This window comes from Myotis myotis, unplaced genomic scaffold (assembly GCF_014108235.1).
Source record: "Myotis myotis isolate mMyoMyo1 unplaced genomic scaffold, mMyoMyo1.p scaffold_m19_p_19, whole genome shotgun sequence".
Classification (NCBI taxonomy): Eukaryota; Metazoa; Chordata; class Mammalia; order Chiroptera; family Vespertilionidae; genus Myotis; species Myotis myotis.
The window spans coordinates 11832955-11860473 of NW_023416323.1; the positions used below are offsets into that span (position 1 = coordinate 11832955).

Genomic DNA, 27519 nt, shown 5'->3' on the forward strand with positions numbered 1-27519 from the left:
TTTGGACATTAAAATTTATTTGAATTTATATTAAAAATGGAAATATTCTACTTAAATAATAATTCATCTGGGTCTTCTTGTACAATACAAACTTCTTCCATGGGAGTCTGCTGATTTTGAGGCCAGCAACTCTTCTCACATGTGTAAATTAGAACTGTTCCAAATTCCACAGAAAGACCTGAAAAATATAACAAAGTCAGGATCCCAGCAAAGAGCAACTGTTATGAGATACACTCAATATTTGAGTTTGCTTAGTGGATAGAGTCCGCTCTGGAGCAAGACTTTAGGTTCGTATTCCAGCTCTACCACTTTTAGCAAGTGACTTCACCTCTGTGTAATAATGATTAGATTCATCTCAATGTTGTGAGGGGGATTAAATAAACTAGTCCAGCCCTAACCGGTTTGGCTCAGTGGATACAGCATCGGCCTGTGGACTCAAGGGTCTCAGGTTCGATTCCGGTCAAGGGCATGTACCTTGGTTGCGGGCACATCCCCAGTAGGGGGTGTGTAGGAGGCAGCTGATCGATGTTTCTAACTCTCTATCCCTCTCCCTTCCTCTCTGTAAAAAGTCAATAAAAATATTAAAAAAATAAAATAAAAAATAAATAAACTATTCTATGTAAGATACTTATAACATATCGTGGCACATGTTATGTGCTTACCATCAAACAAAGAGATTAGTAATTAGATGATAGAAGGAAAGGAGAAGATGGCTCAATATCAGGATAACTGATACAAGGAGTGATTTCAACTTACAAGCTGAAAAAATAATTACGTAAAGCAAAAACAGTGTTCACTAACTTTCATTCACAATACAGTCACACTCTTTCCTACATTAAGTGACCACTGATGACAAAAAGCAGATTTAACAGGGAAAATAATTTAAAAATAAACGAAAATCGAAACAAGTCTTCATTACAGCTGTCTAGACCATCTGACATTTAAAAATACATCACTCCAACAGAACACACTACCACCAAGAAAGGACTCAGGCAAAAAATAGAAAATAAATCCTAAGAGTTATAGAAATTTATCAGTGGATGGAGCCATGAAGAATGGTACCAAGGAAACATGAGCAACACAACTCCTGCTAATATCAGAAAAGGAAGACAGGACAACAGGATGAGGTGGATAACTGGTTTGAAGCAGCCCAGGGGGAAAAATGTAGACAGGTTTAATGGAAAGAAAATTATCAAAGCCAGACGACAGAAGACCAAAATAGAGCTGATTTTGGGGAAATAACCTCGTGTATTTGAAATAATTTCTAACAAGCATGTGCAAAAGCATTTGCAGAGGACAGGAGAAGGCTGGAGCCTCAGAACTATGAACCACCGGGTTAGGAAAAAAGGTAGCACACGAAATAAAATACCACCTGGCTGGTGTGGCTCATGGTTGAACTTTGACCTATGAATCAGGAGGTCACGGTTCGATTCCCGGTCAGGGCAATGCCCTGGTTGCGGGCTCGATCCCCAGTGTGGGGCATGCAGAAGGCAGCTGATCAATGATTCTCTCTCATCAATGATGTTTCTGTCTCTTTCTCGCTTTCCCTTCCTCTCTGAAATCAATAAATACATAAAGAAAAAAAGAAATAAAATACCGAGTACCTGAGTAGTGATACTGAGCACCTGAGTAGGGTACATGAAGGCTGAGCTCAGAGACCTGTCACAGTTGGGAGATATGGAGGGGGTCAGAAAAAGAAGAAACATGGAGGTCAAAACAGCCCATTAAACATCTAACGAAAAATATCTGAAAGCACAAGGAACAGAAAAGACAGGTGAAACCTAATTATAGGCAGAAAGGGAAAACTTGAGAGAATCTCAATGAATGCAGAGGTAAAGGAAAAAGATGTTAAAACATGGATTTCAGAGGGTAAGGTGACTAAAGCAACTGGTGTTGCTTCAGCAGAAAAGCTACATGCAACAAAAGATATTCAGAAATTAAAAGAAAGTAAAATATATTGGTCCAAAACCCCATCTTGTCCCATGATAAAAGGATTATAGAACAATTATAGAATAATAGGACAGCAAGATGTAACTAGTTTAGTGACTGGACTTCATGAATAAAGAAAATTCTACAGGTGTCCTAGCATGTTAGTTACAAAGGGGGAAAATAGGTTTTCTAAAAAGCAACATTTAATACCAAAAGATCTATATATATAAAAGGCTAATATGCTAAATGTCCGACCTTCTGGGTAATGACGTCACGTAGCAACGCCCGGCTTCCTCTCCCTAGCGACTAGCCTCCTTGCAGCTTCTTCAGCCCAGGAGCACAACTTGCTCAAAGTCACTGATCATCAGAGAGATGCAAATCAAAACGACAATGAGGCATCACCTCATAGTTGTCAGAATGGCTACCATCAATAAATCAACAAATGACAAGTGCTGGCCAGGATGTGGAGAAAAAGGAACCCTAGTACAATGCTGGTGGGAATAAAGACGGGTGTAGCCATTATGGAAAACAGTATGGAGTTTTCTCAAAAAATTAAATATGGAACTGTCATTTGACCCTGTGATCCCACTTCTAGGAATATATCCTAAGAAACCCAAAGTACCAATCAGAAAGAATGTATGCACCCCTATGTTCATAGCAGAGCAATTTACAATAGCTAAGATCTGGAAACAGCTGAAGTACCCATCAGTAAATGAGTGAATGAAAAAGCTTTGGTACATTTATACCATGGAATACTATGGAGCAGTAAAAAAGAAGAATCTCTTATCCTTTGAGAGAGCATGGAGGGACCTGGAGAGTATCATGCTAAGTGAAATAAGTCAGTCAGAGAAAGACAAGTATCCCATGATCTCACTCATATGTGGAATTTAAGTAACAAAATAAACTGATGAACAGAGTGGATCCAGAGACATGGAAGCAGGGAACAGAGTGCGGAATTTCAGAGGCGAGGGATGGTAGGTGGGTGGAAGGTAATCAACCAAAGACTTTCTATGCATATATGCATAACCCATGGACACAGACAATAGGGTGGTGAAGGCCTCGGGCAGGGGGTGGAGGTTGGGGGCAGGCCGACGGGGGGTCAATGGGGAAAAAAGAGGGTATATGTAATACTTTCAACAATAAAGATTTATTAAACCAAAAAAAAGGAAAATGCAAATGAAAAGTATGATAAACATAAAGCATAACAAAAGATGATACATATAAAAACAAACTCAGCCCTAACCGGTTTGGCTCAGTGGATAGAGCGTCTGCCTGCGGACTCAAGGGTCCCAGGTTCGATTCCGGTCAAGGGCATGTACCTTGGTTGCGGGCACATCCCCAGTGAGGGGTGTGCAGGAGGCAGCTGATGGATGTTTCTCTCTCATTGATGTTTCTCTCTCTCTCCCCCTCTCCCTTCCTCTCTGAAATCAATAAAAAATATCTCTCTATATAAAATCCTAATATGCAAAGTGTCCCCTCGGGAGTTCAACCAGGAGACCAGGAGTTTGATTGCTCGCCATGACGTCCACTGACCACCAGGAGGTGGCACGGAAAGAAGGAAGGCCCGGCCGGCAGCCTGAAGGCCCTGATCGGCCCTGATCACTGCCCAGGCCTAGGGACCCTACCTGTGCATGAATTTCATGCACTGGGCCTCTAGTGTACATATATAAAAAATAAAATAAAGTAAAATAAAAAACAGCCTAACAACAACAAAATAAACTATTATTAAAAAAAAATTAGCCCTCACCCTAACCAGTTTGGCTCAGTGGATAGAGCGTCGGCCTGTGGACTGAAAGGTCCCAGGTTCGATTCTGGTCAAGGGCATGTACCTTGGTTGCGGGCACATCCCCAGTAGGGGGTGTGCAGGAGGAAGCTGGTCGATGTTTCTCTCTCATCGATGTTTCTGACTCTCTATCCCTTTCCCCTTCCTCTCTCTCTTTTTTTTTTTTTTTTAAGGAAAGAAGGAAGGAAGGAAGGAAGGAAGGAAGCAAGGAAATATAAGAGAATATATATATATATATTTTTAAATATATTTTATTGATTTTTTACAGAGAGGAAGGGAGAGAGAGAGAGTTAGAAACATCGATCAGCTGCCTCCTGCACATCTCCTACTGGGGATGTGCCCGCAACCCAGGTACATGCCCTTGACCGGAATCGAACCTGGGACCCTTCAGTCCGCAGGCTGACGCTCTATCCACTGAGCCAAACCGGTTTCGGCTCCCCTTCCTCTCTTTAAAAAATCAATAAAATATATTAAAAAAAAAAAAATCAGCCCTGGCTGGTTTGACTCAGTGGATAAGGCATCGGACTGCAAACTGAAAGGTCCCAGATTCGATTCTGGTCAAGGGCACGTGCCCGGGTTGCAGGCTCAATTCCCAGTTGGGGGCGTGCAGGAGGCAACTGATCGGTGATTCTGTCTCATCATTGATGTTTCTATCTCTCTCTCTCTCCCTTTTCCTTCCTCTCTGAAATCTATAAGAATATATTAAAAAAAAAAAAGTTAAAGCCTCTGTCCATATAAATCTTCATAACATCTTTATTTGTAACAGCTCCATGTGGGAACACATTAACATTAAAAAAATGTCCATTAATAACAAAGTGTGATGTATCCATAAAATAGCAATCAGCAGCTATAAGATGCAATCTATTGCTCTAGTGGCCCAGTGGTTGGAGTGTCAGCCCACACACCAAAGGGTCCCACGTTTGATTCCTGGTCAAGGCCATGTGCCTGAGTTGTAGGTTCAATCCCCAGCCAGGTTGGGATGTGTGGGGGAGACAACCGATTGATATGTCTCTCTCACAGCAATGCTTCTCTCTCTCTCTCTCTGTAAAAAATCAATAAAAAAATATCCTTGGGTGAGGATTAAAAAAAGAAAAAAGAAAAAAAGGTGTGATCTATTGATATACAATATATGAATGAATCTCAAAGTAATTATTAGTAAAAATAAACAAACAAAAAGTAAATGATTCCATTTATAAAATTTCTAGAAAATGCAAACTAATCTATAATGAAAAGTCAATCGGGTTAATAGACGGGGTAAAACAGGATACAAAGTGCTTGAGAAAACTTCTGAGAGTGATGAACACATTCATAACTTTGACACTGCCAGTGATGATTTCCTGTGCATACATATGTCAATACTTAGCAGACTGCACACTTAAAACATATAGTTTTGTTATATGCCATTACATCTCAATAAAGCTATTTGCAAAAAATTCTAATATATTAAAATGGAAAATATTACCCAAGTATATCAGAAAGAATGAGAGGCTATAAAACAGTATACCTATTTTTGTCCAAAAAACTGTTTTACATGTGTATACACATAAAATGTTTAGAGGAAAGTATAAGAAAATAAACATGCAATAAAAAAAGTTTCTTCTAGCCCTAACCGGTTTGGCTCAGTGGATAGAGCGTCAGCCTGCGGACCGAGAGGTCCCAGGTTCGATTCCGGTCAAGGGCATGTACCTTGGTTGCAGGCACATCCCCTGTAGGAGGTGTGCAGGAGGCGGCTGATCGATGTTTCTCTCTCATTGATGTTTCTAACACTCTATCCCTCTCCCTTCCTCTTTGTAAAAAAATCAATAAAATATATTTAAAAAAAAAAAGTTTCTTCTAGCCCTGGCCAGTGCGCCTCAGTTAGTTAGATGGGCGTCATCCTGTGCACTGAAAGGTTGTTGGGTTTAATTCCTGGCCATGTGACTGGGTTGTGGGTGTGATCCCCAGTGAGGGGTGTGAAGGAGGCAGCCAAGCAATGTTTCACTTTCACATTCAAATCGGATGTTTCTCTCTCTCTCTAAAAATCTATTAAAAAAGAAAAATTCCTGCGGGAGGGTGGGAGTGGAGGGCAAAAAAAAAAAAAAGAAAAAGAAAAAGTTCCCTCCAGTAACTGACATTAGGAAGGCCTTTACTTCTTTTTGTTTTTTTTAATCCTCACCTGTGGTTTTTGTTTCCCATTTTTTTTTTTTTTAAAGAGAAGAGAGAGGGAAACATTGATGTGAGAGACAATAGGTTGCCTCCTGCATGAGCCCTGACCAGGGCCTGGGCCAGGGAGAAGCCTGCAACCAAGGTATGTACCCTTGACTGGAATTGAACCTGGGACCCTTCAGTCTGCAGGCTGACACTCTATCCACTGAGTCAGACCGGCTAGGGCTTCTTTTTGTTTTGTTTTTAAGATTTAATATATATATTTTTTTATTTCAGAGAGCAAGGAAAGAGAGAGAGAAACATCAATGATGAGAGAGAATCATTGTTTGACTGCCTCCTGTACAGGACATTTTTTTATTATTATTGATTTGAGAGAGAAAGAGAGAGAGACAGAGACAGAGAGAGAAAGAGAGAGAAAGAGAGAGAAACATCAATGATGAGAAACATCTACCAGTTGCTTCCTGTGGGTGACCTCCTGGGATGGAACCACAACCTAGGTATATGCCCTAGGGAATCGAACCCACAACATTTGGGTGTACGGGACGACACTCCAACCAACTAAGCCACCCAGCCAGGGTCTTTTCATTTTTTTCTAAAAATTTCTAAAAATAACTATAATCATGTAAATGCAATTTGTAAAAGATGATAAGAGAGCAACACTGATTGGCTGCCTCCTGCACACCCTTACTGGGGTTTGAGCCCGTAATCCAGGCATGTGCCCTTGACCGGAATAAAACCCAAGACCCTTCAGTCTGCTCTATCCACTGAGCCAAACCGGATAGGGTGAGATGAAAGTAATTTTAAGGACAGAAAATAGTGTGACTTTAAATCAACTAAATTGTTATCAGTGCATTCATTAGATTGACTGAATTATAAATTTCCTTACCATAATTTCAATTTCCCAAATTTTCTGTAATATGCTTATATTTTATTAATAAGTAAAACAAAATAGTCTTTCATTTAAAAATAATTCCAATTTAGTGTCATAAATCCACAAACTCAAATTAATAAAGGGCTCATTACCTAAATTAGCACTTCTTAGGATGCTGACCAGTGCTGGCATAAGCTGAAACTCAAATGTCCTTCGGGCTCCACAGTGGCTGCAGGCCGGGAGCTCAGTGGCTTCTGATGTAGGGCAGGTCAAAAACAGTGGTTGTCCACTCCAGGAATACCTAGGCACCGAAACAAAAACACAGAGTCAGGAGCACGTCGTACAAGTCATATTGCAACATCTAAGAGCTCACTTTGCAGACTTTGTTTCTTTCTTGCAGAGTACCAGGCCTAAGCCAGAGAAAAAGAAGATCCATAGGCTCACAACACCAGCAGCAAGCCTGTAAAGCATGGCAAGATATCTGAAGTTTTATCAATACTTGATTCAAAGTTTGGATGAAGGCACAAAAGCCAATGTGGAACTGAATCTAAATAAAAATGCCACAAAGCCCAGATTCAGCTCAACTGCAAATTAAATCGACTCAGACCTCCTCACTACTGGCATGCCCTTCTAAGGAGTAAATATTTACTTTAGTAACTACCTTTCTTCAACATATAATTTCTGGTAAACAATTTTTTTTAAAAAAGCTATTAGATATGCAAAGAAGCAGAAAAATTTAATCCAGCCCTAACCGGTTTGGCTCAGTGGATAGAGCATCGGCCTGGGGACTGAAGGGTCCCAGGTTTGATTCCGGTCAAGGGCATGTACCTTGGATGCGGGCATATCCCCAGTAGAAGGTGTGCAGGAGGCAGCTGATCGATGTTTCTCTCTCATCGATGTTTCTAACTCTTTATCCCTCTCCCTTCCTCTCTGTAAAAAATCAATAAAATTTGTTAAAAAAAAAGAGAAAAATTTAATCCATAAGGCAAGTCAATACAAGGAAACCCATAGACAAGATAATGGTATTATCAAAAAAAGATTTTAAAATACCAGTAATACACATGTAAAAAAATCTAGAAGGAAAGGTGACCATGCAATAAACAGATTAGGAATTTAACATAGAAATGGAAACAACAAGACTGAAACAGAAATGTGATATCAGAAATAACTTCATTCAATAAAGGAAAATAGTAAACTGGAAACAAAAAAATCTGTACGTCTGAGGAAAATAGAAATATCCAAAATGAAACAAAAAGTGAAAATTTAAAACAAAAGGAAAAAAAGCTTTAAAAATCATGAGACAATTTCATATAATCTAACATGCAATTCACCTAGAAGGAAAGACAGAAAAAATATCTGGCCAAAACCGGTTTGGCTCAGTGGATAGAGCATCGGCCTGCGGACTGAAAGGTCCCAGGTTCGATTCCGGTCAAGGGCATGTACCTGGGTTGCGGGCACATCCCCAGAGGAGATGTGCAGGAGGCAGCTAATTGATGTTTCTCTCTCATCGATATTTCTAACTCTCTATCTCTCTCCTTCCTCTCTGTAAAAAAAAATCAATAAAATATATTTAAAAAAAAATTGAAAATAATGACCAAAATTTTTCCAAAATTAATGAAAAGTAATCAACCCATAAATCCAAAAAGCTCAGCAAATCCCAGGCAGAATAAATTGAAACACACAAATTCTAAAGTACACAAAGTGTAAATATATGTTAAAAACAGAACAACAAACAATAAGAATTTCTAATGGATACACTAAAGAAGATAATAGAACAAAATCTTTTCAGTACTGAAAGAAAAAAGTAAAAAGTAATATTTATATCTAATAAAAATATCCATTAAAAAATATTAATGCATTTTTATTTTTTATTTATTTATTTTAATTAAATCTTTATTGTTCAGATTATTATATTTGTTCCTCTTTTTTCCCCCCCATAACTCCCCTCCTCCCAGTTCCCGCCCCACCCTCCGCCCTCACTCCCCACCCACTGTCCTCATCCACAGGTGCACGATTTTTGTCCAGTCTCTTCCCGAATCTCCCACACCCCTTTCCCCCCCAGGAATAGTCAGTCCATTCCCTTTCTATGTCCCTGATTCTATTATAATCAACAGTTCATTCTGTTCATCAGATTATTTATTCACTTGATTCTTAGATTCACTTGTTGATAGATGCATATTTGTTGTTCATAATTTGTATCTTTACCTTTTTCTTCCTCTTCCTCTTCTTAAAGGATACCTTTCAGCATTTCATATAATCCTGGTTTGGTGGTGATGAACTCCTTTAGCTTTTCCTTATCTGTGAAGCTCTTTATCTGACCTTCAATTCTGAATGATAGCTTTGCTGGATAAAGTAATCTTGGTTGTAGGTTCTTGGTATTCATCACTTTGAATATTTCTTGCCACTCCCTTCTGGCCTGCAAAGTTTCTGTTGAGAAATCAGCTGACAGTCGTATGGGTATTCCCTTGTAGGTAACTGAGTTTCTTTCTCTTGCTGTTTTTAAGATTCTCTCTTTATCTTTTGCTCTTGGCATTTTAATTATGATGTGTCTTGGTGTGGTCCTCTTTGGATTCCTTTTGTTTGGGGTTCTCCGCGCTTCTTGGACCTGTAAGTCCATTTCTTTCACCAGGTGGGGGAAGTTTTCTGTCATTATTTCTTCAAATAGGTTTTCAATATCTTGCTCTCTCTCATCTTCTGGCACCCCTATAATTCTGATGTTGGTACGCTTGAAGCTGTCCCAGAGGCTCCTTACACTATCCTCGCATTTTTGGATTCTTTTTTCATTTTGCTTTTCCGGTTGGGTGTTTTTTGCTTCCTCGCATTTCAAATCATTGACTTGATTCTTGCGCTCCTCTGGTCTGCTGTCGGGAGTCTGTATAATATTCGTTATTTCAGTCCGTGTATGCTTAATTTCTAGTTGGTTCCCCAATATAAGATCGAGGGTCTTAGTTTTCTTGTAGATCTCATTAAGTTTATCGGCGGCTTCTAAACAGTTCTTGAGAGACCTTAAAAGTGTGGTTCTGAACTCTATATCTTCCATTGACAATTTTGTCCTGTTTCTTTGTCTCCGCATTTTGTTATGCTTCCTTGGTGCACCCCCTAGTGGTCTTTGTGCGCAGTCTTATAGTTAAATCTTGATTGTTGTAGCTAATTCCAGGGAGGGTTTGACCTCCAGGCCAAGTGGCTATGAGAATCAGCTGTGTCAGCAGTGAGAGAACTTCTGTCCTCTAGGGAGGTGCTAATCTGGCGTTTGCCTGAGGCTATCCGGCAAATGCCTGTGTGCAGGGCTTGGGCGGGGCGGGTCGCACAGGATCAACAGGGTGGGCCGGAGAGAGCAGTTATGGCGGCTCTCAGTCCTGTCCCCAAGGGCTCTGCCTCTCTGAGTCCCAGCACCCGCTGCAAACCTCAGAGAGAAAGCTGCACTCGCTCTGACTGAAGCCAGACAGTCCCGCTTCTCCCGTTTGAGTCTGGGTCCCTAAAGACTCGCCCGTATCTGGAGCTCAGAGTCTGCGACTCCCTCCTGATTGAAAACGCCAACCGCGCACTCCGCACCTCAGAATTTGACTTCAGCACTGCGCCTCCTCTGAGTGTCCGTATGGGTTTCTCTTTCCTCCTAGTTGTAGGACTTCCACTCAGCCAGCGTTCCTGTGGTTCTGGGTGATGTCCCTTCCGTTTTTTGGTTTCACTTTTGAAGTAGTTGTTCAAAGCAGCAAACTCCGGCGTTAACCTATGCCGCCATCTTGGTTCAAAAAATATTAATGCATTTTTAGACAGACATAACCTTAAAGACTGTCTCCAACAAGTCTTCACTTCAAAAAAATAATTAAAATAAGTTCTTCAGACAAATAGCACCTGGAAACCCATATCTGCATGCAGAAATGTAGAGCACCAAAAGGTTAAATAGGTGAATAAATAGAAAAGCCCTCCTAACAAGTATTTTTATTTCATTTTGCACACATACATTTCTTTTATTTAAAAACTGTTGATTATTTCAAGCAAAAATAATAATGTGTATGGGGTATATAGCATCTACAGAAGTGGATATATGAAAACAAGACCACAAAGGGCAGGGGAAAGGTAAATGGGAATCTGGATGGGTTCTCAGCTCATAGGAGTAAACTACTAAGTGAAGGTAGACTAATAAGTCAAAGCTGCACATTATAATCCCTAAAGCAAACACTAAAAAGGCTACAGAGCTTTTACAGAAAGTTAGGAAAGGAGATAAAATCATAAACCACCTCCGCTGGTGTGGTTCAGTGGTTGAGCATCAACCTATATAATTAAAATAAGTTCACAGCTCGATTCCTGGTCAGGGCACATGCCTGGATTGCAGGCTCTAACCGCAGTGGGGAGCGTGCAGGAGGCAACCGATCAATGATTCTCTCTCATCATTGATGTTTTTTTTTCTTTCTCTCCCTCTCCCTTCCTATCTAAAATCAATAAAAATATATTTGAAAAAATCATAAACTAAAAAAACTCAATTCACTGAAAAGAAGGTTAACCAAAATGGAAAACAGGTGCAAAATAAACAAAGGGAAAAAATCCAATTCTAGAATGATTAAAATTAACCCACCACCACCAGTAATTACATTAAAGGACTAAAAACCACATAGCCCTGGCCAGTGTGCTAAGTGGTTAAAGCACTGGCCCTTGTATCAAAGGGTCTCAGGTTTGATTCCAGGTCAAGGGCATGTACCTGGGTTGCAAGTTCGATGAGGCAACCAATTACTGTCTCTCTCTCACATTGATGTGTTTCTCTCTCTTTCTCTTTCTCTCCTCCCCTGGGCCCTCCCTTCCACTCTCTGTAAAAATCGATGGAAAAAATATCCCCAGGTGAGGATTACAAAAAAAAAACACAAAACATGTAAAAGGCAAAAGGCAAACAGCCTGAATTTTAAAAAGGCAAAACCCATATATTTAAGCTGCTTAAGAAAAATATTTTAGATTATTACCTCACACCTGCTAGAATGGCTATTATCAAAAAGAAGTAACAGCCTGGCCTGTGTGGCTCAGTAGGTTGGGCGTCATCCTGTGCACTCACAGGTTGCTGGTTCGATTCCAGGACAGGGCACATGCTCAGGTTGTGGGCCACATCCCCAGTAGGGGGTGTGTAGGAGGCAGCTGATCCTGCTTCCCTTTCACATTGATGTTCCTCTCTCTAAAAATCAATAAAAATATATTTTTTAAAAGACAACAGAAATAACAAGTATTGGTGAGGATGTGAAGAAAAGGGAACCTTTGTGGACCGTTGGTGGGAATGTAAATTGGTGCAACCAACATGGAAAACAGTATGGAGGTTCCTCAAAAATTCAAAACAGATCTACCATATGATGCAGCAATTCCACCTCTGGGTATTTATCCAAAGAAAATAAACACAGTACCTTGAAAAGATATGTGATGCACCCCCATGTTCATTGCAGCATTACTTTTTAAAAAATATATTTTATTGATTTTTTTACAGAGAGGAAGGGAGAGGGATAGAAAGTTAGAAACATCGATGAGAGAGAAACATCGATCAGCTGCCTCCTGCACACTCCCCACTGGGGATGTGCCCACAACCAAGGTACATGCCTTTGACCAGAATCGAACCTGGGACCCTTCAGTCCGCAGGCTGACGCTCTATCCACTGAGCCAAACTGGTTAGGGCCATTGCAGCATTATTTATACTAGCCAAGATATGGAAACAACGTAAATGTCCATCAATGGATAAATTGGTAAAGAAATTATGGTATAGCCCTGGCTGATTTGCCCAGGTTGTGGGCTTGATCCCCAGTAGGAGTTATGCAGGAGGCAGCCCATCAATGATTCTCTCTCATCATTAATGCTTCTATCTCTCTCTCCCTTTCCCTTCCTCTTTGAAACAAAATTAAAAAGTAATTGTGGTTTAAGTGTGTATATGTGTGTGTATATATATATATGTGTATATCCCATATAATAAAAGCCCAGCAACCAAACCACAGAACAACCAGAACGACTGGTCGACCAGTCGCTATGACACACACTGACCACCAGGGGGAAGACGCTCAACACAGGAGCTACCCCCTGGTAGTCAGTGAGCTACCACAGTGGGAGCACAGCTTGGCTGACTGGGATGAGCAGCTGCTCCCTCCGAAAACCCTGGGCCAACAGGCAGGAACCCAGGCTGTGATTGTTGCCTCCTTGCTCCAGGCTCCTCCTCCTCCTCACTCCCTGCTGCCTCCTCTGGAGGCCTGCAGGTTGTGCAGTGCTGCTGCCAGGCTCGCAGAGCTGACCCTGGAGGCTTGGAAGCGGGTTCATGGCTGCCACAGGACTGAGGCCTACTCTGCCATCTCTCAGTGCTACTCTCCCTGGGCCCAGCTCCTACTGGGGCCCCTGGAGAGGCAAGTGCTCCGGCTCCACGCAAGATGCCGGACCAGGGAATAGCCGCTAAGAGGGTGGGTCCACAGCCACTCAGCTGACTGGGATGAGTAGTGGTGCTCCCACAGCGGGCCGATCCCTGCAGGCCATGCCCCCCACCAGTGCATGATTCCCATGCAGTAGGCCTCTAGTACATATTTAAAAGAATGAATATTTCCATTTATGTAAAGATGGACTGACTCTAAGCGAAATAAGTCAGAGAAAGATAAATACCATGTGATCTCTCTTATATGCAGAATTAATAAAAAGAAAACAAAAACCAAGCTCATAGATACAGAGAGCAGTCTGGTCATTGCCAGAGGTGGAGGTTGGGAGGTAGGCAAATAGGTGAACTGTTTTTGTTTACTTTTTCGTTTAAATAAGTTGATAACTTATATAAAAATACACTTTATATTTAATATAAGAAAAGAAGTCGAAAGTAAAAGAGTGAACAAAGACTAAACAAAAGGTTAGTGTGGCTATATTAACATCAGACAAAATACATTCAAAGGAAGGAGTATGAGCAGAAATAAATAGGAACATGTCATAATTATAATACCGCCAGTTCCTCAGATAAATATAATAACACTAAGTGTACATAACTTAAAACAGCACCAAAATGCGTGAGACAAAATGTTAGGAGAAAAAGCTATCCATAATCATAGTTGGAGGTTTTAACATTCCTCTCCCAGTAAGAGATAAGAAGACAACACTAATCCCATATAATAAAAGCCTAGTGGCGTCACACGTGATATCATCACAAGATGGCCGGCAGGGGAGGGCAGTTATGGGCAATCAGGCCGGCAGGTGGGGGCAATCAAGCTGGCAGGGGAGGGCAGTTGGGGACCATCAGGCCGGCAGGAGAGGGCAGTTGGGGGCGATCAGGCTGGCAGGGAGCAGTTAGGTGTCAATCAGACTGGCCGGGGAGCGGTTAGGCCAGGGGTGGGCAAACTTTTTGACTCGAGGGCCACAATGGGTTCTTAAACTGGACCGGAGGGCCGGAACAAAAGCATGGATGGAGTGTTTGTGTGAACTAATACAAATTCAAAGTAAACATCATTACATAAAAGGGTACGGTCTTTTTTTTCAATAGTTTTATTCATTTCAAACGGCCGGATCCGCCCGCGGGCCGTCGTTTGCCCACGGCTGGTTAGGGAGTGATCAGGCTGGCAGGCAGAAACAGTTAGGGGCAATTAGTCCCGAATTGTGAGAGGGACGTCTGAAAAAAAGCCCAAGCGACTGGTCAACTGGTCGTTATGATGCACACTGACCACCAGGGCAGATGCTCACCACAGGAGCTGTCCCCTGGTGGTCAGTGCACTCCCAGATTCCCGCAGGCCACGCTGAGGGACCACACTGGGCATGAACAACTGGCTATTCACATGGAAAAAAATAAACCTTGATCCTCATATGTCATATTAAAAATATGAAAATGGATCACAGACCTATATGTAAAAACTGAAACTAGCCGAACCGGTTTGGCTCGGTGGACAGAGCGTCGGCCTGCGGACTCAGGGGTCCCGGGTTCGATTCCGGTCAAGGGCATGTGCCTTGGTTGCGGGCACATCCCCACTGGGGGGCGTGCATGAGGCAGCTGGTCGATGTTTCTCTCTCATCGATGTTTCTGGCTCTCTATCCCTCTCCCTTCTTCTCTGTAAAAAATCAATAAAATATATTAAACAACAACAACAAAACTGAAACTAAAAGTTTCTACAAGAAAACAGAGAAAAAAACCCTTCTTTATCTTGGTTTAGGCAGAACTTTCTTAAGCAAAACAAAAACAAAAAACCAGCCTCTCCACCATCTGGGAACAGGAACTCTAAAACAACAAATATGTCTGGAAGGCTGCTGGCTGTAAGTGGGGTCTCTAGAACCAGAGGGAGCACACAGCTCTTCCTTCTTATTTTTAAACTAGTGGCCCAGTACACAACATTTACGCACATTAAAAGGGAATTAATTAGAGGAAATATTTTAATATTGCTATATACCCTTTCTCTATAATAGAAGTGTCAGAGATGAAAGAAAATTAGTAAAATGTATATGAAAATCTCCCTCCTGTCAGAGTCTAGGATGTGCCGCGGGACCCAGAGTCAAGTCCGCATCCACCCGCGCACGCCTCAAAATTGCGCAACCCAGACCTGGCCATCCCCACCCCCGTCAAGCCCCACAGGGCAAGGGGTGCAGCCTCAGGTTCCCGAGCTCCAGCATTGGGGCAGGGGGCATGGCCTCAGGTCCCCTGACCCTGGAGTGAGGGCGCAAGGGTACGAGGGCATGACGACATTTGCATATTAGCTCTTTATTATATGGAAGACTGTCCTCGGGTTACGTCAGCCTCAGCGTACGTCATTTCATGGTTATGTCGCCATCTCCCATTTACTTATATATAAAAAAAGTTCCGCCGAAACCGGTTTGGCTCAGTGGATAGAGCGTCGGCTTGCAGACTGAAAGATCCCAGGTTCGATTCCGGTCAAGGGCATGTACCTGGGTTGCGGGCATATCCCCAGTGTTAGATGTGCAGGAGGCAGCTGATCGATGTTTCTCTCTCATCGATGTTTCTAACTCTCTATCTCTCTCCCTTCCTCTCTGTAAGAAATCAATAAAATATATATTTAAAAAAAAAAAAAAGTTCCGTCATTTCGACGTATGTACGTACATATGTGCTTTATGTTTATTATTTATTTACCACAAGTAAAGATCAGAAATTATCTTTCTTTTAAATTTTTTTTACTGTTTCACTTCATTACTGCTGAGTATGTGCTCCATGTGAGTGATGTAGGTGCTTATGTAGGTGGGTTCCAACTTATGGCTAAAATCATGTTACGAAGCGCCTTAGGAACGGATCTCTGATGTAACCCAAGGACCTACTGTATAGGATTTTTTATTGATTTCAGAAAGGAAGGGAGAGGGAGGGAGGGAGAGAAACATCAATGATGAAAGATAATCGTTGATCGGCTGCCTCCTGCATGCCCTCTACTAGGGGTTGAGCCGGGTATGTGCCCTTGACCAGAATTGAACCCGGGACCCTTCAGTCTGCAGGCCAAGGCTCTATCCACTGAGCCAAACCAGCTAAGGCAGCTCTTCTTAAAACTGAAGGTGCTTATGCTTGAGATGAAACTGAATTCCATGTGGGAAAAACATGTGCTCAGGCAAAAAACAGCAGTGACTCCTGGTGGGAAACCTAAGAAAACCAGAGCAATCTGGGGAAAGTCAAGGTCCTCATGGAACAGTGGCATGGCCCGAGACAAATTCCAAAGCAGCCTTCTGCTAAGGCCACTGGACACAGGATTTGTGTAATGCTGTACTCAAGTACTTAAACTTATTAAAAAGTAAAAAATATAAGAGGGGATAAAAAAACCCAAACTGTTAAGTTGGACTCGATCAAAATTTAAAACTTTGCCTTAAAAGACCCTATTAATAAAATGAAAGGCAAGCCACAGAAAGGGAGAAAATATTTGAAATGTATATAACCTCAAAAAGAACTCATATCCTGAAAATATCAGGAATTCCTACAGTTCAACAACAAAAAAATAAATGACCCAATAGAAATATAGTGGAAAGATCTGAACTGATACTTTCCTAAAGATGGCAGATACAGGTGGAAAACAAACACTTGAAAAGATATTCAGGATCATTAGTCGTTAAGGAAATACAAATTAAAACCACAAGGAAATACTCCTCCTCCTACTACTACACATCATCTAATATGGCTAAAATTAAACACTGACCATATGAAGTACTGGCAAGGATGTGGAGGAACTAGAATTTATTTTTAAGGCTTTTATTTATTTTTTAAGAATATGTTTTTACTAGAGGCCCAGTGCGCGATATCGTGCAAGACCCAGACCTGCTGCACTGGTGGGACCCAGACTGACTCCCACGGTGCCGGGCGGGACGAGGGACTCAGAGTCAAGTCCCCCCCCCACCCGCGTGCGCCTTGCTGTGCACACAGCCTCCTGGTGACCAGTCTTTGGTCATTCTGCGTTACAGCATCACGGCACAGGCCTTTTATTAGTAGAGATTGATTGCAGAGAGAGGAAGGGAGAGGGAGAGAGAGAAACATCAATTGTCAGCAGCTTCCTGTACACTCCCACTGAAGATGGCCGGAAACCTGGGCATGTGCTGACCCTGAATCAAACTGTGACCTCCGGGTTCTTGGGTCAATGATCAACCACTGAGCAACACTGGCCAGGCATAAGGTTTTTATTTATTAGTGGCCCGGTGCCGGGGTCCAACCCCAGCAGGTCCAGGGGTCCCCAAAGGTGTGGACGGAGTCGGCGAAGAAGGAATGACATGGAGACAGCATTCAGTTGATCAGCCGCCTAGCCAGGATCTCTAGCCAGGATCTCCAGCCAAGTTCTGGCCTGGATCTCCAGCGAAGTTCTGCTTAGGATCTCCAGCCAGGTTCTGTGTCCATGTTGTCTTGCTAGGTTCTCCAGGTTCTCCAGCCAGGTTCTATAGCCATGTTCCCTCGCTAGGTTCTCCAGCCAGGTTCTGTCCAGGTTCTCCAGCCAGGTTCAGTCACCAGGTTCTAGTCAGGTTCTCTTGCCAATTTCTGTAGTCAGGTTCAGTCCAGGATCTTTTGCCATGTTCTCTCGCTAGGTTCTGTCTCTAGGTTCTGAGGCCAGTTTCTGTCCAGGATCTTTTGCCATGTTCTCTCCAGCGAAGTTCTTCTGTCTCTAGAGAACGTTCTGTGTAGGTTCTGTACCTCCTGGTTCTGTCTTCTTCTGTTCTGTGCTCTAAGCTCTGTATTCTAAGTTCTGACTCTCTTGGTTCCGTATTCTAAGTTGTGTTGTTACATCTGTATTTATACCAGTTGATTCTAATCCTATCAATCTCTATTCCAAAGGTTAGGGCGTTTCTTATCTTCATTCCAGGGAGTAAAGATTATGTAGCTTAAGCATGATTGTTCGTAGTTAAAGTGATTAATTACCCACCTGGCACTTAGTTAAGAGGTTTTATTCCCTCCCTAACTTCAGGGGAAAATCCCTACCTGGGGAAACAACCTTTCTCAGAGAGGAGACCTTGGTTAAAACACATAGTGCCAAGAAGGTGAGCAAACATATTAAGAACAGTATGCCATATATGCCGGGTCCCTTGAAACAGCAAGGATGGACCGGCTCCCGGCAGCCCGGTGCATGAAATTCATGCACAAGTAGGGTCCCTAGGCCTGGCTGGCTATCAGGGTCGATTGGGGCCTTCTGGCTGCCGGCCGGGGCCTCCCTTTCCCGGCTGCTGGGGCCTTCCTTCATTCCACGCCACCCCCGGTGGTCAGTGCACATCATAGTGAGCGATCAAACGCCCAGTATCCTGATCGAACAACCAAGGGGACACTTTGCATATTAGGCTTTTTTATGTATAGAAAATATAGAAGATTTTTACATGTATTTTTACTGATTTCAGTAATGCAGCACTAAACTGTGCAAAACTGAAACAAATTGGATGGGAACACTTAAATACCCAATGATATATCTATAAGCAAAATCAAATAACAAATCAAGAAAATTAATCATAATAATAAAGGCTAATCTCTGTAATACAGAGTGTCCCCCAAAAAATATATACACACTGTAACAGCTGATAGCACAATTTAAAAAAATTTAAGTTTTATTGATTTCAGAGAGGAAGGGAGAGGGAGAGTTAGAAACATCAATGATGAGAAACACTGATTGGCTGCCTCCTGCACGCCCCCCACTGGGGATGGAGCCCGCAACTCAGGCATGTGCCCTTGACCAGAATTGAACCTGGGACCTTTCAGTCTGTAGGCCGATGCTCTACCCACTGTGCCAAACTGGCTAGAGCTGATAGCACAATTTTGAAAATGAGATGTATTTTAATAAACACTGCCCTTATAATTATTCAAAGTGCATATATACATTTTTGGGGATACCCTAGATAAGAGTTCCTGAAAATCAAAAGGACTAAGAACTTATGGGAACATGAGTAAAGGATATGAATAGATAGAAATCATTCAAAAACATAGAGAAAGTGCCGGGAGCCGGTCCATCCTTGCTGCTTGACACAGTCGCTGCAGGGAAGAAACATCTGCACAGCATATGTTTCAAGGGACCTGGCATATATGGCATACTGTTCTTAATATGTTTGCTCACCTTCTTGGTGCTATGTGTTTTAACCAAGGTCACCTCTCCAAGAAAGGTTGTTTCCCCAGGTAGGGATTTTCCCCTGAAGTTAGGGAGGGAATAAAACCCCTTAACTAAGTGCCAGGCGGGTAATCACTTTAGCTACGAACAATCACGCTTAAGCTACATAACCTTTACTCCCTGGAATGGAGGTAAGAAACGCCCTAACCTTTGGAATAGAGATTGATAGGATTGGAATCAACTGGTATAAATACAGATGTAACAAGACAACAGGACACAGAACCTAGAGACAGAACATAGCGAGAGAACCTGGCTGAAGAACCTAGAGACAGAACCTGGCTACAGAACCTGGATAGAACATGGCAAGAGAACCTGACTAGAACCTGGTGACTGAATCGGGCTGGAGAACCTAGCGAGGGAACATGGCTACAGAACCTGGCTGGAGAACCTGGAGAACCTGGCTGGAGAACCTAGCAAGAGAACGTGGACACAGAACCTGGCTGGAGATCCTAACCAGAACTTCGCTGGAGATCCTGACCAGAACTTGGCTAGAGATCCTGGCTAGGCTACTGATCAACTGAACACTGTCTCTGTGTAGTTCCTTCTTCGCCGACTCCGTCCACACCTTTGGGGACCCCTGGACCTGCTGGGGTTGGACCCCAGCACTCTTTTCCTCTTTTTCAAAAATTATATATTGCAGTAGACCCCCTGCCACAACTTTCTGTAATTGAATAGCCTATATCATGTGATGTCTTTGGCCCCTTTTAGCTTTCGTTGCCTCTGACTTCCTGGATAGAACCAGTTCTTGGCCACAAATCTGACTTATGAAACTATTGGTTCAGAACGAGGTGTGATTTTTTTTTTTTTTTTTTAGTAAATGTTCATCAAGAGAAGAAGTTTCTAGTCTTGTAAACAGGAAAACGGATTGTGTTTGATTCACTGATGTGTATCCAGCAGCTGGCACAGAACATGCATGTAATAAGCACTCAATAAGTAATGAGAATCTGAAAGAAAAAAAATATCACACCTCGTTCTGAACCAATAGTTTCATAAGTCAGATTTGTGGCCAAGAACTGGTTCTATCCAGGAAGTCAGAGGCAACGAAAGCTAAAAGGGGCCAAAGACATCACATGATATATGATATAGGCTATTCAATTACAGAAAGTTGTGGCAGGGGGTCTACTGCAATATATAATTTTTGAAAAAGAGGAAAAGAGTGCTGGGGTCCAACCCCAGCAGGTCCAGGGGTCCCCAAAGGTGTGGACGGAGTCGGCGAAGAAGGAACTACACAGAGACAGTGTTCAGTTGATCAGTAGCCTAGCCAGGATCTCTAGCCAAGTTCTGGTCAGGATCTCCAGCCAGGTTCTGTGTCCATGTTCTCTTGCTAGGTTCTCCAGGTTCTCCAGCCAGGTTCTGTAGCCATGTTCCCTCGCTAGGTTCTCCAGCCCGATTCAGTCACCAGGTTCTAGTCAGGTTCTCTTGCCATGTTCCATCCAGGTTCTGTAGCCAGGTTCTGTCTCTAGGTTCTTCAGCCAGGTTCTCTCGCTATGTTCTGTCTCTAGGTTCTGTGTCCTGTTGTCTTGTTACATCTGTATTTATACCAGTTGATTCCAATCCTATCAATCTCTATTCCAAAGGTTAGGGCGTTTCTTACCTCCATTCCAGGGAGTAAAGGTTATGTAGCTTAAGCGTGATTGTTCGTAGCTAAAGTGATTACCCGCCTGGCACTTAGTTAAGGGGTTTTATTCCCTCCCTAACTTCAGGGGAAAATCCCTACCTGGGGAAACAACCTTTCTTGGAGAGGTGACCTTGGTTAAAACACATAGCACCAAGAAGGTGAGCAAACATATTAAGAACAGTATGCTGCCCTGACCGCTTTGGCTCAGTGGATAGAGCATTGGCCTGCAGACTGAAGGGTCCCAGGTTTGATTCCGGTCAAGGGCATGTACCTTGGTTGCAGGCACATCCCCAGTGGGGGGTTTGCAGGAGGCAGCTGATGGATGTTTCTCTCTCATCGATGCTTCTGGCTCTCTATCCCTCTCCCTTCCTCTCTGTAAAAAATCAATAAAATACATTTAAAAAAAAAAAGAACAGTATGCCATATACGCTAGGTACCTTGAAACATATGCTGTGCAGATGTTTCTTCCCTGCAGCGACTGTGTCAAGCAGCAAGGATGGACTGGCTCCCGGCAAGAAAGATGTCAAAAAAAATTATACCAACATGCCCTTTTACCTTGAATTGGTAGAAATACAAAAGCATGAAGCTCACACTATTGGTAAGACTATAGGAAAACAGACACTATAGACTGCCAGTAAGAATTAAACTTTGCTATATCACCAGTAGGAATTAAAGTAGCAAAAGTTTGGGAATAACATTAAATGTCCAAGAAATACTGACAAGGGACTACACAGTACTATAAAGCTTTTCTTAAAACAAAATTCTCAATGTACTACAAAAATACAGTACTCCTAGATACAATGTAGAGTTAAAAAAGCAAGGTCCAGAATCTGCCTCAAATGCATCCTTTTGTGTAAAAAAAAAAAGTAATACATAATCATTATATTTGTTTATACATGCATAAAGAAACTATAAGCACACATAGGAAACTAACAACAGTAGGTACCTCAGTAGACTGTGGATGGCAAGAAAGGAATCATTATATTTATACATATATGCTTATGTACACATTTTTATATTTGAGACTTAGGAATACAGTACCTATTAAAAATTTAGTTTAAGGAAAAGCAGAAAAAAGATTTTGAAGAATTTTTAATATACAACAACCTTTCAATATCAATGAATGTTTATTGAAAAGAAAAATTATTAATACTAGGATCCCAACCCTTGAGTCCGCAGGTCGACGCTCTATCCACTGAGCCAAACTGACCAGGGCCCAATTATATTTTGAAAAAATACGCAATACCTACCTGCATCCATGCATCCAAATGCATAAAAAAATAAGTGAATGTAATATACTAAAATCTTAGCTTCAGTTTGAGGCATACTGGTTTTCTCACTTTACTTTCCTGTGTTTTCCAAACTAACATATCAAGAGAAACAATAAAAGAAAATTGTACCTTTACCTCAAAATCTGCTCCGGACAAGCAGAAATTCTCTTCATGAATTTGTAAAATATCTTATCTCCACTTTTAATTATGGTCTTCTCATATTTTTCATTACCATCACTAGGAAGACTAAAAAGAGAATCAGAAAATAGTTCTGAGTGTCTATATCTAGAGAATTATAGTATTTAGAAGAGCAAACAAGGTAATTTAAAAAAATTTTTTTTACCAAAGTTAACATATGCAAACAATTTAAATATCATCAATTTAACACATTATAATGTATAACAGTAATCCCCTTGCCCACCCTTTTCCCACGCCCTGTTCCCTAATTTTCAACTCTGGAATAATGGTTTGCAATGTGAAGAGTCATTGTGCCCAATGACTCCTTCCATTTCTTTCTCCATGTGGATTATTTTCAAACACCAACACGTCTTTTTGCAACCCCAAATTATTCCGAAAAAGCTTATGAATGAAAGCGCTCTGGTACAGAACCCGGTCATCTCTCCAAGTATCTTGTTGTAATTATATTATAACAGCAAAATAATCATGCTTACGTCGTTAGAGGGCTTTGGTTTATGTAGCCCTTCAAGACCTCCTCTCTCACTTGACTCCCAAAACCATCTGATAAGACAATATTTATCAAAGTCACTTCCATTTTACATGTCAGAACAGAGGGTCATCCAACTGAGCCACACTGGCCAGGGCACAAATAGCATTTTTCTAACTTACCTGTCTCAGCTATACATTTAGAAAGAGAAAACGAAAGAGATAGTGAACACATCTTCTTCTGTAAGTAGGTAGCATCCCTAACTTCTGTTTTCAAGCTAACTCAAGAAATTGAAGCAAAAAGGTCTTACACAGACAAGCTCTGCCTGAAAAAGTTCTCCCATGTATTAGGGTAAAACCAAAGGGTATCTGTGGCAGCTTTCTGATCAAGTCACCTCTTAACCTCAGCTGCACACATTCTCACCTTTGGGAAAGCAACTGTTCCATATCAATTCCTTCTCGTTGTTGATATTCCCTGAGAAGACTATGCGCATGATCTAGACTGACAACGTCTCTGTAATCATCCTCATCTACCACACAGATGTAGCGGGGCAGGAACTGTGGCACCACAGAAGGCAAGGCCATCCCTTCCCCAGGAGGCACAGGAAGAGCAGCATTCGTGTGAGTTTCCTGAAGGTGGAGGTCTTGGAGCTGGGCAGTCCAGTCTATGTCCTTGGCACTGTTCGAATCATTTCCAAAACCCAAGGTAAGCTGTGGTGAAGGCGCCTCCTCATTGTCACTTCCCCAGTCATCCGCACCTTCACACCAATCCTCAGCTGCAAGGCCATTTTCCTGTTTCTGGAAGAACATCCAGTGAATGAGGTCACACCTGGGTGACCTCACCTATTCCCTTGGCTGCAGCCACTCATGCCTTCACCTCCCGGAGGGAGGCTTCACACAGCCACTTCCCTTCTAGCACAATCTGACCACTTCATGGACCCCATTGACTCAAAGGCACGTTGGAGGTGGCAGATAGTGCCTTTCCCCTTTAGGGGCAGCATGGCAGATGCAGTACAGTGCCTTGTTCAACCACCTGCTCCAAACTCTTTCAGCTGTGCTTCATGTATTGCAGAACCTAGCAGAAAAGAATTACATTTCCCAGGCTCCTTAGCAGCTAGGGGTCCAAATATGATCAGGGGTCTGCTAATCAGGTCCACCAGAGAGAAAGACAAACTTGAGAGGCCATGAAGCAAAAGTCTGCAGATGGAGAGAGAGCATGGCTCTGGAGTCAACAGTTCTGACCAGGGCAACTACCAGTTCACGAGCCCACACCTCAGCTTCCTGACTGCAGCAGAGGTAGCCTAGCAGCTCCCTCACAGACCTGTTCTGAGGTGTCATTCTGGAGGTCATTCCTGAAGTTGCCTTCTCCAGCCTGTCCAGTACGTTAGCAAAAACCTAATTTTAAGCCGAAACCGGTTTGGCTCAGTGGATAGAGCGTCGGCCTGCGGACTGAAAGGTCCCAGGTTCGATTCCGGTCAAGGGCATGTACCTGAGTTGCGGGCACATCCCCAGTGGGAGATGTGCAGGAGGCAGCTGATCGATGTTTCTCTCTCATTGATGTTTCTAACTCTCTCTCTCTCTCCCTTCCTCTCTGTGAAAAATCAATAAAATATATTAAAAAAACAAAAAAAACAAAAAAAACCCTAATTTTAAGTCTCACCTTTAAAAAGTCAAATTGCTTGTCTATTATCTGCAATTGAACCCTGCAAATATAGGCAGACACCACGGTCATCTTTTTATCCCCAGTATTGCTAGTACTGTGCTTGGCACATATTAAGAACTCTCTCTCTCTCTCTATATATATATATCTATATATATATATATATATATATATATATATATATATATATATGGCAACATTTATAGGCAAAGGGAGGCTGAAATTTGTTCTGCTGCTACCAATTTGCCTAACTTTTAGATTATTAAAGTCAGAGTTTGTCTTATTAAATGAGTTATATACATATACATATATACATATCACAGTAAGACTATTTACTATAAACACATATATGTATCACATACAACCATGTATATGTATATACTCATACTTTTTCTCAAACAAAAAAATCAGTAAGCTATGTGCCTCAAGACCTTCAGTGTATATTAAAAGAAACAACTAGCCCTGACTGGTTTGGCTCAGTGGCTAGAGCGTGGGCTTGCCAACTGAAGGGTCCCAGGTTCGATTTCAGTCAAGGGCATGTACCTTGGTTTCCGGGCACATCCCCAGTAGGGAGTGTGCAGGAGGCAGCTGATCGATGTTTCTAACTCTCTATCCCTCTCCCTTCCTCTCTGTAAAAAAATCAATAAAATATATTTTAAAAAAAGAAACAACTAACAAAACCTTAAGGAAATAGCATTTTATGGTTCAGAAAAGAGCAAACAACATTCCAAATGCCCCTAGCCGGTTTGGCTCAGTGGATAGAGCATTGGCCTGTGGACTGAAGGGTCCCGGGTTCCATTCCAGTCAAGGGAACATGCCCGGGTTGCAGGCTCGATCCCCAGTAGGAGGCATGCCGGAGGTAGCCGATCAATGATTCTCTCTCATCATTGATATTTCTATCTCCCCTCTGAAATCAATAAACATATATTAAAAAAAGAACACGGCTTAAAGTTTGTCTTAAACGATATTCTATAAAATACCCTGAAGTCACAGCAAATCCTAACATGCACAACCGCTTTACCTGAGTGTCCGGCACTTCTTTCTCTCGCATCTGCAGGAACTGGGAGCGGAACACCTGCCAGCTTCAGGGTAAAGATAACTGCGGTGAGGGCCCCACTCCCGACCGCCGGCCGGCTGCCCACCCAGCCCGGTGCGCCGGGGCGGCCCCAGCACCGGCACCTACCTGCGCGCCCCGCCGCCGCCGCACCCGGGGCTGGGGCAAGCGAACACGTGCAGTAGCCGATGGAACGCGGAGCCTTCCAGCGGGCAGTACACCTGCACGACCAAGGCAAGCGGCTGCCCGCAATGTTCACACACTGGCCTCGGCGCTGCTACCGCGGGCAGGGCGTCCTGAGGGCGGGGGCGGGGGCGGCGCTCAGACCGGACAGCGCCCGGGACCCGGCCCACCCCTCACCCCGCACCAGCACCCGCCGACCCGACTCCGGCGCCCCATCTCACCGGAAGGCCGCCCAGCTTGCTAGCAGTCCAGGCGCCTGGCCCTGTGGGGCAGCCATGCACCGCTGCGTCCGGAAGACCGAGCAGTACTGGCTTCCGAACGGCCGCCATGACGACGGGGGACCCACGTGAGCAGACGAACTACGGCAGCCCGGACGGTGCGCCCCGCTGCGCACGCGCACCTCCTACCTCCGCGAGCCGGCCCCGCCCCCTCGAGGGCCTCTCTGAGGTGGGAGCCCAGCTGCAGGCTGCTGCTCTGCTGGCCTCAAAATCCGGGAGCCCCAGGCACTTGTGTGCCTCCCAATGCATTGCAATAGGAAGTACGCACACTTATGCAGTAGTATTGCCATAAAGTTTTACCTGAAATAAGCGAGATAATAGTATTATGGTTAACAAGAAAAAGCAAAGTCCATAATTTTTAGAGATACACATAAAAATGCTTATAGATGAAAGGATGTATCGGAGACTTGCCAAAGCATGATGAAGGGGTAGATGAAATAAGGTCATGAGGTGGTAATTATTGAAATTGGGTGTCAGGTACATGGAGGTTTTCTATACTGTTATACTTTGAAGTTTTCCATAATACAGTTTTTTAAATGCACAACCTTAGGTGAACTTCAAAAACATGCTAAGTGCAAGAAGCCAGACATAAAAGGCCGCATTCTGGAAAAGGTGAACTTTAAAGATAAAGGAATCAGACCACTGATTGCCAGGATTTGGGTTTGGGAGGTAGGGATTTGTTAGAGGAGGTGGATAGAAAGATGAGCTGGGAGAGGCAGCTGGGGCTTGGAGGAAGTAAGTGCCAGACCTGACAAGCTGAAAACAATGGAGGTGGCAGGCCTTTCTGTGAGCAGGAAAGAGTCAGAGCTCTCCAGGATGAGTCTAACAGGGGTGGGCAAACTTTTTGACTCGAGGGCCACAATGGGTTTTTAAACTGGACCGGAGGGCCGGAACAAAAGCATGGATGGAGTGTTTGTGTGAACTAATATAAATTCAAAGTAAACATCATTACATAAAAGGGTACGGTCTTTTTTTTTTTTAGTTTTATTCATTTCAAACGGGCCGGATCCCGCCCGCGGGCCGTAGTTTGCCCACGGCTGGAACTGGTGGCATAACAACTAGATGAAGGAGTCTTGTAACTTAAAGATGTGCTAGGGGCAGGGGCCTGACAAAAAAGAATTACTAAGTAGACTGAGGGGCAGGTACCATGGGAAAGAAAAATTGCTAATTATCTCGCTAGAAAAGCAATGTGTTATGATTGAACCCAGCCAGGTGTGACCCTGCTCGTAAATTTTATGTAAACTTTTTACCCTGCCAGTACCAGGAACGGCTAAGGACCCGCTTTGCAGTTTGTTTTTTCTTTTTTTAAAAAAGTACTTTGTAATGTTGCAGATAAAAGGTCTTGCTGTACTCTTGGTCTGCACTGCAAGCTGTGGGCTCTTATGGGAAGGACACGGCTAGCAGTCAGCTGGTCAGCTTAATAAAGGCTCTTAAAATTTAAATTCTGCGTCGGTGGTCTATCTCGCTGAGCTAACCCATAACAAAGATATATTTTTGGGGGGAAATAAGGGAAGGGAAGACTTACCAAGGG

At 42.9% G+C, this 27519-nt stretch overlaps 1 protein-coding gene across 2 annotated transcripts; it reads right to left on the reverse strand.

The window, feature by feature from the left end:
* On the reverse strand, nt 1-26078 carry PDCD2L (programmed cell death 2 like). 2 transcript variants are annotated; one of them, XM_036346555.1, is made up of 7 exons: nt 25932-26078; nt 25657-25748; nt 25495-25555; nt 23238-23611; nt 22286-22396; nt 6881-7029; nt 1-178 (listed from the first exon to the last, which is right to left on the reverse strand). In XM_036346555.1, the coding sequence occupies exons 1-7, from the start codon at nt 26037-26039 to the stop codon at nt 48-50; spliced, it is 1026 nt and encodes a 341-aa protein (XP_036202448.1). In that variant the 5' UTR covers nt 26040-26078; the 3' UTR covers nt 1-47. The 2 variants fall into 2 exon arrangements, with proteins under 2 accessions (XP_036202448.1, XP_036202446.1); XM_036346553.1 differs by having other exon boundaries at nt 25657-25823.
* Nucleotides 26079-27519: the final 1441 nt, after the last annotated feature.